The 11,316-nt window shown below is 40.4% G+C and overlaps 1 protein-coding gene across 1 annotated transcript in view; it reads left to right on the top strand.

The window, feature by feature from the left end:
- CCDC6 (coiled-coil domain containing 6) overlaps positions 1-6,479 on the top strand; it is a 146,985-nt gene extending 140,506 nt beyond the window's left edge. Inside the window, exons 8-9 of the mRNA XM_006835795.1 lie at positions 477-601; positions 6,114-6,479. Coding sequence (XP_006835858.1) covers positions 477-601; positions 6,114-6,308 — 320 coding nt within the window. The 3' untranslated portion in view covers positions 6,309-6,479. The remainder of the gene's footprint in view (positions 1-476; positions 602-6,113) is intronic.
- The last annotated feature ends 4,837 nt before the right edge of the window (positions 6,480-11,316 follow it).

Below are 11,316 nucleotides of genomic sequence, written 5' to 3'. Positions count from 1 at the left end.
GGTTCAAGTTCACCAGCCACTCCTCTAAAACCCTATACAGGGTCTCGATGGGTTGGAACCAACTCCACAGCATTTAACAACAATAGTAGTCTGAAGAGAGACATAGGTTTAATGTGGAATACTAGGCTGTTGTTCATTATACTATGAGGAGCTATTGTAGTTTACTTTGCATTGTTTTTTGTATGTGATGAAAGGTGGGTTTTGAATTCTTCCCCTTTTCTTACATCTCATTTTTCCCTTTTGCTCTCTTCTTTCTCCTACTTTATTCTTGTTTCTTCTTCTGTTCCCACATACCTTGCATACCTCACAGTTGAAGTCCTGACAGGACTATTTTTGTCTGTTTACATTTTTGTGAAAGATTGAGCATTTTTGCATTTTCAAATCTCCCGACATTTGGAAACATTAGATAACTGAGTGTCATATCCGTGGATCTTTGGTGTTGTGAGTTAGAGATAATAATTTTGGTTCTGTTTCAGGTCTATCATATGCAAGTCACACAGTTGGTTTCACACCACCAACATCGCTGACTAGAGCCGGAATGTCTTACTACAATTCCCCGGGCCTTCATGTGCAGCATATGGGAACTTCCCATGGCATCACAGTAAGTATGTGGGGTCGAAGTAGCACTTTGGTCCTAGTTGTGGTACCAGCTGGTCCTGGTCGGGAGAGCAGGACTGGTATTCTTAGACATTTCCTCTCTTGCTCATTGCTCACCTTAAAAGTGTAGAGGCTTCTCAACTCTTTAATACCAAATCCTGAAGTGTTGAAGCCAAAATTGTTCCCAGGAGGCAAACCTTCAACTTCACTTCTTGTGAAAAATTGCCCTTTGTGAAAGCGAATTTGAAATCTGGCCAGGGCCTCGATTGAGCCTCTTGTCACCAAGCGTTATTGCGGGTGCCATAATGTCAGAAAATAGTTATCATTATTACTTTCAAAGTTCATTGGCCCTCAACATAATTCTATAATTAGCCTTTTTTCTATATTTACACAGCATTTTCTCCCTGCATTAGGAGAAACCTTGAATGCATCTAGTTCAGACTCGAAGGAATTTATTTCTTTTGAGTTGGTCAGTTGGCTAATCGAGTAATTAGGAATGTAGGTGATAACATGTTACCAGACAGGTGACAATTGAGGTTATTCTCTCAAATGAGAATATTGATAGGAAGATCCCTATTCTACAAAAGCATTGAAGAAAATTCTGAAGTGGTTTTGCCAGCTTGCTGGGTGTTATGTACAATTAGGAGCTTTTTAAATTGAGCTCTACCTTGCAAGGTTAAAATGTGTTCTAGATGAGTGACAGAAGGAAATGGCTGGTAGAAAGATTTAAGGGGATGATGACATGGCAGCTCTTTTGTTTTTTGTTACGTAAGGACCATCATTTTAAAAGGGAAGTGGAATTATCCTAGGTTGTTACTAAGAATAGAATTGTAAAGCAAACTTAAGACACTATTTGGAAGTGCAGTCACTCCGTAGGATAATCACCAGACTGAGAACCAAAGGGTTGGCAGTTCGAGCCCACCAGCCACTTTGCAGGAGAAAGATGAAGCTTTCTGCTCCCACAGAGATTTGAATCCTTGGAATTCCTTTACAGCGTTGCTATGAGTCTGAACCTACTCGACAGCAGTTAACAACAACAAAAAGACACTATTTTTAGAAGACATGGTATCGAAGCTAACCATCAGTGATTGATTGAGGTTGCCTCGTGAGTGTGAGCTCGCCATGACAGGAATGATTCAAGCAGAAACCAAGTGACTATAGTTTAAGGGCAGCATATGTAATACCAGTGCTGCATGGGAGATTGAACTAGGCGATTCATAAGCTTCCTTTTCAACTCTTGAATCTCCTCACTGGGTTTCTAAAAGTCGTTCATAGTCTGGGTCAGGGTTTCACAGCTGTGACATTGTTAGCTTCTAGGGCTGCATAATTTGTTTTGAAGGGGATGGCTGTCTCTTGAGAATGTTTAGCCATATCCCTGACCCTCAAGTTGTAACAATCAAGATTGTCTCCAGACATCGCCACATGCCAACTAGAAACAGGGAATTAAATCGTCCCTGACTGAGAATCACTGGCCTAGTTTGACGGTGTTTGTGCAGGACAACAACATAAACCTCAACAACTTTTTCTGCTCTGGAAAGAATGTATGGTAGCCAGCTAATAGGAAAATCTTCACGGCCTTCCCTCTGAAAAACAACATTTCTATTAGCCTCAAGATTGGCAGTTCAAACCTACTAACCACTCTCTAAAAACCTATACAGGGTCACTGTGAGTCAGAACTGACTCAGTGGTACACAATGACAACAGCAACAAGTGGTTGAAAAGCACAGACTAAAACTGAACAAATACATGGGCTAATACTTGTATTTTTTCCTTGATGGATTAACTTTCATCTGCAGTTGGATAGCTATCGTTTCATGCATTCGAGAAGTTTAGTATGAGATGAAGAGCCAGAGAGAGCTGGGAAATGCTGTGGGATACTCTCAGTGGACCCTTTCAGACCAGGAGAGCCTCTCAGGCTGTGATCACCACTGAGAATGAAGACAGAGAAACCTGAGATGGATCTTCATGGGCACGTTTTGTGATTTTTTTGTTGCAACTTCCTTAATAACCTATTTCTTTTATGGCCATAGGAATAACTTTCTTGGGGGAAAAAAAAACATCACACAATACCCCAAACTATGGCTGGTCAGATCAAAATCTCATGCCAAAAAGGGTGTTAAAGTTTGGAAGGACACAAATACGAATCTTTTCCAGCAGTTGACCTGGGAGCTGTCTTGCACATTTCTTGGAAAATGAATGAGCACGTCTAGCATTGCATCCACTTGTTGAAATACCTCAGTTGGTATTCTATCAATTCCTGGAGCCTGGACCTTCATTTTTCACCAATGCCTGCAGGTACAGCTTGGACTTTTTCCTTCTGTACAATTGGTTCTTGATCATCTATGACAACCTGAAATGGTTGAATGTTGGCCACTTCTTTTTGGTACACTTGACTATGTATTTCTGCCATCTGCTTTTGATTCTTCTTACATTGTTCAATTTTCTGTCCATAGAATACTCCAAAATTGCATATTGCAACTTGGACTTGGAGTTTTCCTTCAGTTCTTTCAGCTTGAGAAATGCTGAGCATGTTCTTTCCTTTTGGTTTTCTAACTCCAGGTCTTTGCTCATTGCATTATAACAGAATGTCGGAATCATCTAACAATGTCAGTGATACCACACACAAGTAAAGTTTGGTGAAGATAATTCAAAAACAGTCACAGAAGCACATCGACAGGGAACTGTTAGAACTTTAAGCTGGATTCAGAAGAGGAGTTGAATTGAGGGACATCATTGCTGATGCTGGAAGAATCTTGAATGAAAGTAGATAATAGCAAAAAGATGTTTACTCAACTGTGTTTTATTGATTATGCAAAGGCGTTCAGATGTGGGGATCAGAACAAATACGGATAACATTGCGCAGAATGGGAATTCCGTAACATTTAATTGTGCCTGTCCAGAAGCTGTATATAGTCCAAGAGACAGTCATTTGAACAAAACAAAGGGATACTGTGTGATTTGGGATCAGGAAATGTGTGTGTCAGGCTTGTATTCTTTTGCCATACTTACTCACTCTGCATGCTGAGCAAATAATTTGGGAAACTAGGCTATATCAGGAAGAACACAGGCGTCAGGATTGAAGGAAGACTCATTCATTAACAACCTGTGATGTGCAGATGACACAACCTTTCTTGCTGAAAGTCAAGAGCGCTTTGAAGAATTTACTGAAGACTTTAGTATGCATCGGGCTGTTAATCTCACAGTCAGCAGTTTGAAACTACCAGCTGTTCTGCGGAAGAATAGATGAGGCTTTCTGCTCCCGTAAAGAATTACAGCCTCGGAAACCCTGTACAGGGACGCTATGAGTCGAAACCAACTCCACAGCACTTAGTAACAACAACACCTCAATATAAAGAAAACATAAGTACTCTTTAAAGAGTATAACCAGTAAAATGTTTAACCGCTACGTGGTTTCCCAGCACTCTGTACAAAGGGACTTTAGAAAGTTTGTGATATAATAGAATTACCTTAAAAAAATTTTTTTTTAAAGCAACATACTGTGAATTGAGTGAAGATTTATAGAGCAGATCATCGATTTTACATCCAACAAATGACACACTTTGTTTCATCTCAATGATTCCAATCCCCTCCTTATAACAGCAGTGACCCCACTTCCTCCCTGTGGTTCCTGTTCCCAGTCCACCCTCCTTCCCAACCACTCTGAACCTTGTTCCCAGGTAAATGTTGCCCTTTTGATCTTGAATGGTTGACAAATGAAGACATAAGGAAGAATGGAGGGACTAGAGGGACTAGAGGTCAATACTGTTATATACTCAACCCTGCTACAACAGTGGAAAGGACAGATACACAGGCTGAATGGATATGGGAGGAAGAAGTGGTTATACACCCCCCAAATATATAGAATTACCTTAATTCCATTCATCCTTAAATTCCAGTCCCCTCATATACTAGAACATAAAGAGCTGGTGCCTTACTCAGTATGCCTTGCCTTCTTGTAGGCGTAGAATAAAGAAGGTATCTGAGGCTTAGGTAGCATATCCTCTTCAGAAAATTTGTGGGAAAATTCCGTTGTCTTGTAATTCCATTTTTGATGCCCCCTCACAATGTACGAATGCCTCCGTACAGAGCTCAGAGGAAGGAGGTCTATGGTGGTTCCTAACCAAAGAGAGGAACAGTCCAGAAAAATGAGTTACACATCACATCTTTTCTGAAGCTGTATAGAACTGTTGTTGTTAAGTGCCATTGTGTCAGTTCTAACTCATAATGACCCTAGGTAGTGTTTCCAGGGAGTGGCCAGTGAGCATCAGCTGCTGACCTTGTGGCTCAAACCAACTTTGCTGTCGAGTCCTTATCCTACAGCACCACACCAGGACCCCTGTATAGAACTGGCATTTAACCCCAGGCGATGGCACTGTAGATTTACACCCTTTGATTGAGGGATGTGGTTCTCAGGAACTGATTTCTGGTCCCTAGATGAAACTGAGTCATTGTCCCGTTGTCCCCCCGTTTAAAATTTTCTGGGTACAAAGAAATAATTTTGTTTAACCCTGTGATGTATGAATTGTCTTTGTGGAAATTAATGCTGCTCTTTTTTCTAATAACTATTCATTGAGTATTTACTACATAGTAAGCCAAGAGCATGGCAAACATCTGTTGTATATTTAGTCATTCAGCAAACTCTTGAATACCTAACATCTACCAGGTAGTATAAGGAACCACTGGTAGCGTAGTGGTTACGAGTCAGGCTGCTAACCTTAAAGTCAGCAGTTCAAAACTACCAGCGGTTCCACGGGAGAAAGATGAGGCTTTTCTGCTCCTGTAAAGATTTACAGCCTCGGAAACCCTGCACAGGGTTGCTATGAGTCGGAACCGACTCCACGGCACATATCCACCACCACCAGCAATTGTATGGCAAGCCTGCCGAACCTGGAAATAGCATGATGAAGAACATGGGCCCAATCCCTCCCGTGATGGGGGTTACATTCTCATTTAATTTTTACAAGATGAGAGCCACCTTAAAGATGAGAACAGTAGGGAACAAATCAGTTAAAAATGAACTTTCCAAAGAGACAGAGTTGATATGTGCTGGAACATGTGAACCATTGTGCTTGCTCTCTTGTTGCATGTGTGTGTGTGTTTGTTTTTTAATTGACAAATTGTCCGAAGTAAAGGTCTATCTTTGGTCTAGTCTGATCCACAGATTGAAAACAACTTGTGTTTCCTAGGGAGATACAGATGTCTGCCATTCACATTATGGATTTTTGGAATCTATACTGTCTTACAGTTTTATTGAAATGATTATAGATAGCTACAGCTCTAAAATGGGTCCCAGGTGCAGTAGTTTGGTTGTTGCAAGTTTTGTGGTAATTTCACATCGCTGCTTTTTTTTATAGCTGTAGGTGCAAGCTCAGCCTTGTTTAGAACTAGTTCAGAAACCAGTAGGGGTGGATGAGGAAACCCCTAGTTTCTTGTGTTTGTCAGTCAGTTTTTCACATGCCTCAGCAGTGTGTCAGGCTGTACCTTATACTAACCTGGTATTCCTGTCCACTCCACAGAGGCCTTCGCCGCGGAGAAGCAGCAGTCCTGATAAATTCAAACGGCCCACGCCGCCTCCATCTCCCAACACACAGACCCCAGTTCAGCCACCTCCGCCTCCGCCTCCGCCACCCATGCAGCCTGCGGTCCCCTCGGCAGCCACCTCACAGCCCGCCCCTTCTCAACATTCAGTGCACCCTTCCTCCCAGCCTTAATGCATGTGCTTAGTCTGAAGTTCAAGTTGGGACTCGTAAAACGGAGCCGTCTGCTCACGCCAAAGGCTTCCTTCCCCAGCGTATTTGGATCTGACCTGTTTGCACTGAGTTTATCTAGGCTTCACTCTTCTTTGTGTTGTAAATGTTTGTCGGAAACGCAGCCAGTCTTGTGGGTCAATGACACTAATCAGACGACTTTTTCCATCAGTGTTTGACTTGAATCTTACTTGTATGTTCATTCCCTGGCTGGAACACATGCTTTTCAATATTTGATCATTCAGCAGCAACAGTGTGCAATTCTTGCTCAGCCCCAGAACTTCATTTTCCTGGCTTTTCAGCTTGTAAAATAAAAAGGGATTATCTTTTATATATATTTTTCCCCATGAATTTGCAGAGAATTACTGAGCTGTTATTAGCCCAACCCCATTATAATGGTGTTTACCAAACACACACCAACTCAGCACTACAGTTCCCACCTTTGAGGCATCTAGCTTTCATTGTAGAATGGAAAGTTAGATGAATCAGTGTCCGAGACGTACGTACTGTTTAATAGAGCTTTCTACAGAAACAGTTTTTACAGTTTATTTTCAGTATCTACTGACATCCATGTTGGAACTCTTGTAAAACAATCTCTAAGTAATGGATCCCATGTTATTATATATGATGTGATACTTTTCTTTATCTATAATGGTACCTGAGCTGCCCCCTCTAACATGAGTTGGTAAATGTTTTTGCTCCCCCTGACCCCACCCTGATTAGAATGTGTTATTTGATTTCTGCTGCCGAAGGCAACGTGATTGTAACAGAAACAGCTATTTTCCCCTTCCGTTCTTTTGTGTTCCCCGAAAACAGAGTTTGAACAAATATTTTAAAGGTGCAAAAAATACTAGAAAATGCTATTTGAAATGAACATTATAGGAATATCTCGACATAATGGCCACAAAACACTGTTCTTGCTTGACAGAGAAGGAAAGTAGCACATTAGCATTGATGAATTCTTATTACATCCATTATAAAGCAAGTGCAGTATACAAAGAAGTATATTCTGAATACATTATTTGCATTAATTTAGCACAAATAAATCATTTGGTTTCACTTTGAAGTGGAACACTCTGAGTCACTCTTTTCTTAATACTTGCAACATCCTTATTTTTATTTTTTCAGCAGTTACTGTTTTGTACTTTGGTAGTAAAGTGATTTTTACCACCTGTGTTTGCATATTTATATATGCTGTGGATGAAAATAACTTACTAGAGAATGTATATTTTATGATGAGAATGTGTATCTGTTGGATATAATCAGAGAACTGAGATTAATTTATCAGTAATTTTTAAGAATCCATGCTTTGTGACAGACATCTCTAATAGCTAACTCTTTATTGAACACACTCCTAAAAACATGGAACCATGACATTGTAGATATTTAATATTGTACAGTATAGAAACCTCCATTTTTGCCTTCGAATGCATATTTAAGAGTTACAGAATGAAAAAAAAAAAAAAAAAGTCTTGTTGAATCATAGTGTTTGATTAGCATTGTAAGAACTTGAGAGTAAAAGCACCAATAGGACTTTTCACCTCTTCCTGCATCTACCCCCAAACTGAGAACATCACTCAGTTGTTTGGAAGAAAATGTACATCTGTATCAATTTTATTTAATGTGTGTGTGTTAATACATAATCATAGTACAATTCTCATATACAGAGAAGGAGTTTGGCACTTAATTATTGAGGCTTTAGACTTTTAATACAATCGGACTGGGTGTGTCAGACCAAAAGATTTTACTAACAGCCCACTGACCTTCCTGGTACATTGCCATTCCGAGGAATTCTGAGAGTAGGCAAAACAAATTTTGCCTTCATGGTACACTTCTCAGTTTTTCTTATAGGAGAAATATGGTATATGTTTACAAGATTATTTTACGAGATTGTAGCGTTCAATGCTGTAGGATAGCGTCTTATACTCAAGCAAAAAAGTCTATAACACAGTGATAATGTCCCTCAGCTTTCTATATTTAGTTACTTCCCGAAAGCACAAAAGTCAAAAAACATTGCCATATGGTGAATGAGAGAGCGCTTGGAGTAAGCAAACAGTTCCTGATAAATGTCGCTTAGAGACGGGTCTGGGGCAGGTTCAGACTTGAGCTAAAATGTTGTGCTTGTTCCCTTAGTTCACTTCAAAATGTAACACAACGTCTTCAAACAGTCCCTTTACACCTTAAATGTAGTCGCCTCAGCCCTGACGACATTCAGAATCCATAGAACACTACACTACTGTTTTGAATTGACACTGTTTGTCGTTCTTAGAAAGTGTTTTATGATCCTGTATGGAGCCTGTACATTTGGGCAGTAACTGCTAGGACAATTCCTTGGCGTCATTTAGCCACTAAGGAAGGACCCAGTAGAGGTGAGAAACCCCTCACCTGTGGGAAGCTGACTTACTTCAGGGCACTTCTCAAGAGACTGAAACACAGTTACTCTTGCTTCCATTGTCTTTGAAGGCCTTTGTAAGATCAGTAGCCGTCACGGGGGCAAGAGTGGCTACAGGACACCCCACTTTGCTGTCTTGCTGACAGAGACCCAAGGCTACCAAGTACCCTTGGCTACCAAGTACTCTTTGGCTACCAAGTACTCCATAGGACAAGTACTCCATTGCCAGATTACCATGCTTTTTGTACAAAAACCAAATTAATTTACCTAATACCTGACACCTCTCTAGGCTCTGAAATGCTTTTTCTCATCAAATTTGCTCACTGCCTGGACAGAATCTAGAAATATGGCAGATGGTGGAAGTATTTAAGGCTTAATTTAATTTAACTTGCTCCTTTGTAGATTGAAAAAAAGTCTTAAATTCTGTGCTCCTGAGATATTAACCAGCAACAATGGAATGAATATATGACCAGAAAGTGGCATTGACACCAAATGCTGCTGTCCCTTTGGGATTGGCTTCTAAGCGATTTGATCAGAAGTAATTGACCAATGTGAATTTTTGTGAACTGTTCAACTGTAGAAAAATAGAAAGCATACCTCCTTGACATGCGTTTTTCCTCTTATGAAGTCTTGCTTGCAGAGAATGCCCAGTAAGACAACAAGAAGCATAGCAACTTCTGCTTTGAGAGCTCAATATTTTTATCTAATCAGTACAGAAGACATAGTTCTCTGTAATTTGATCTTCTGTCCAGTAGATGTCTTATAGGTAACAAAAACTGAAAACTTTGTAGTGATGACTACCAAAGAAACACATAATAAAACTACATTTTATTTCCGAATTATTGAAGAGCCAGTCATTGATGCTGCTACATGAGTTCCATGCTCAAGGGCCGTTGTAACAGATTAAGGAGTTTTTAGGACTTTTTTTTTTTCCTCTTTCTGTTTTTGATAAAACACACACAGTTGTTAGCATAACGCTATGGAGAGCAGTTGCCCACAATGCTCAGCAACTGTGGTTAGCTGCCACGCCTCTTGTTAGGCGACTGAAAGAATACAATGTTCATGATAACATCATGGGTGCTGTGTGTGTGTATATGTGCATTCATGCCTTAACTCAGTTCCTGTTCAACCTCAGTTCTTGATTTAGTCTGCACTGTCATCTAGATTTGATTGTACATCTCTGAGCTTCATCCTGGCAAAAAACAAAGTTGCAGGTACAACAGTGTAAGAATGCATTCCTCCGGATGAGTATTGGATCAGGTTGACCCTGAGCCACCTATGGACTCTATTTGGTACTTAGCATGTGAACAAAACCAGACTGTCAAATAGAACAACGTCAACAAGGAAAAGAGAGCCAAGTGCTAGCATGTCTTTTGCCTCCTCATATCTGTGCACATTGTATGTTCATGATAGCTTGTCCTACAACTTGACTAGGTTGGAGTTATGGTAACGGTGGCAATCTTGACATTCTTGGTCAGAGTTTAGAAAGAGATGTAAGACTTCCAATTATTGTCTTATTTACTTTATGTTGATTAGTCTTTGATACATGTGCTGAATCAGAAACTTAATAAAGATAATTTTTTAAAACTTACATCTTGAGTCTTAAACCCTCTTTTTTTTTTCAGTCTTTGAGTCTGAAAATGACAATGTTTACATTTGCTTTTGTATTACAATTAACTCAGGGTCTAAACATTAAAATGTGCTTTGGAACACAAACTTAGGAAGGAGGCATAAAAGGAGCTGGTACTGGTTCTGACTCACAGGGACCCTGCCTAGGATTTTTGAGGAGTGGCTGGTGAGTTTGAACTGCTGACCTTGTGATTCTAACTGACCTTGTGGTCCACTACTTACCCTATGTTGTTGTGTGCCATCGAGTCACTTCTGACCCATAGCGACCCTGTGTAGGGTTTCCAAGGAGCAGCTGGTGAGTTTGAATCGCCGACCTTGCAGTTCAAACAGCTTTGCAGTGTGGCACATTAACCCACAGCACCACACCAGGACTCCGCTTATCCTAGAGTGCCACACTAAGGTACTGAGTTTCTGAAAGTTGATTGAGCTGTAGACTCAGTACTATTTTATATATTGTGTTTCACCTTATAGAAGTAAACTTTCACACCTACTAGGCTGGATATTATCAGAAAATCAGAGAATAGCAAGTATTGGCACAGATAATGGAGAAGTTGGAACACTTGTGCATTGCTGATGGCAATGCAAAGCATTGTAGCCATTGTGGCAAACAATTTGGTGATTCATCAAAAATTAAGCAGTTACCATATGACCCAGCAATTCCACTTCTATATTGTTGTTAGTTGCCATTGAGTTGGTATCGACTTAGAGTGGTATGCCCAACAGAATGAAACACTGTGCTTAATCCTGTGCCAGCTTCACAATCATTACTCCTAAGCCCACTGGTGCTGCCATATGTCAGTCCATCTTGTGGGGATTCTTCTTCCTTTCACTGAGCCTCCACTTTACCAGGAACTGGTCCCTCCTGAAATGTCCAAAGTATGAGAGATGAAGTTTTGCCATACTGGCTTCTAAGGAACATTCTGGCTGTATTCCTTCCAACAGATTTGTTTG

Source organism: Chrysochloris asiatica, unplaced genomic scaffold, assembly GCF_000296735.1.
Source record: "Chrysochloris asiatica unplaced genomic scaffold, ChrAsi1.0 scaffold00020, whole genome shotgun sequence".
NCBI classification, from domain to species: Eukaryota; Metazoa; Chordata; class Mammalia; order Afrosoricida; family Chrysochloridae; genus Chrysochloris; species Chrysochloris asiatica.
Note: the sequence above shows the minus strand (reverse complement) of the source record. Positions and strands in the feature narration are given on the sequence as shown.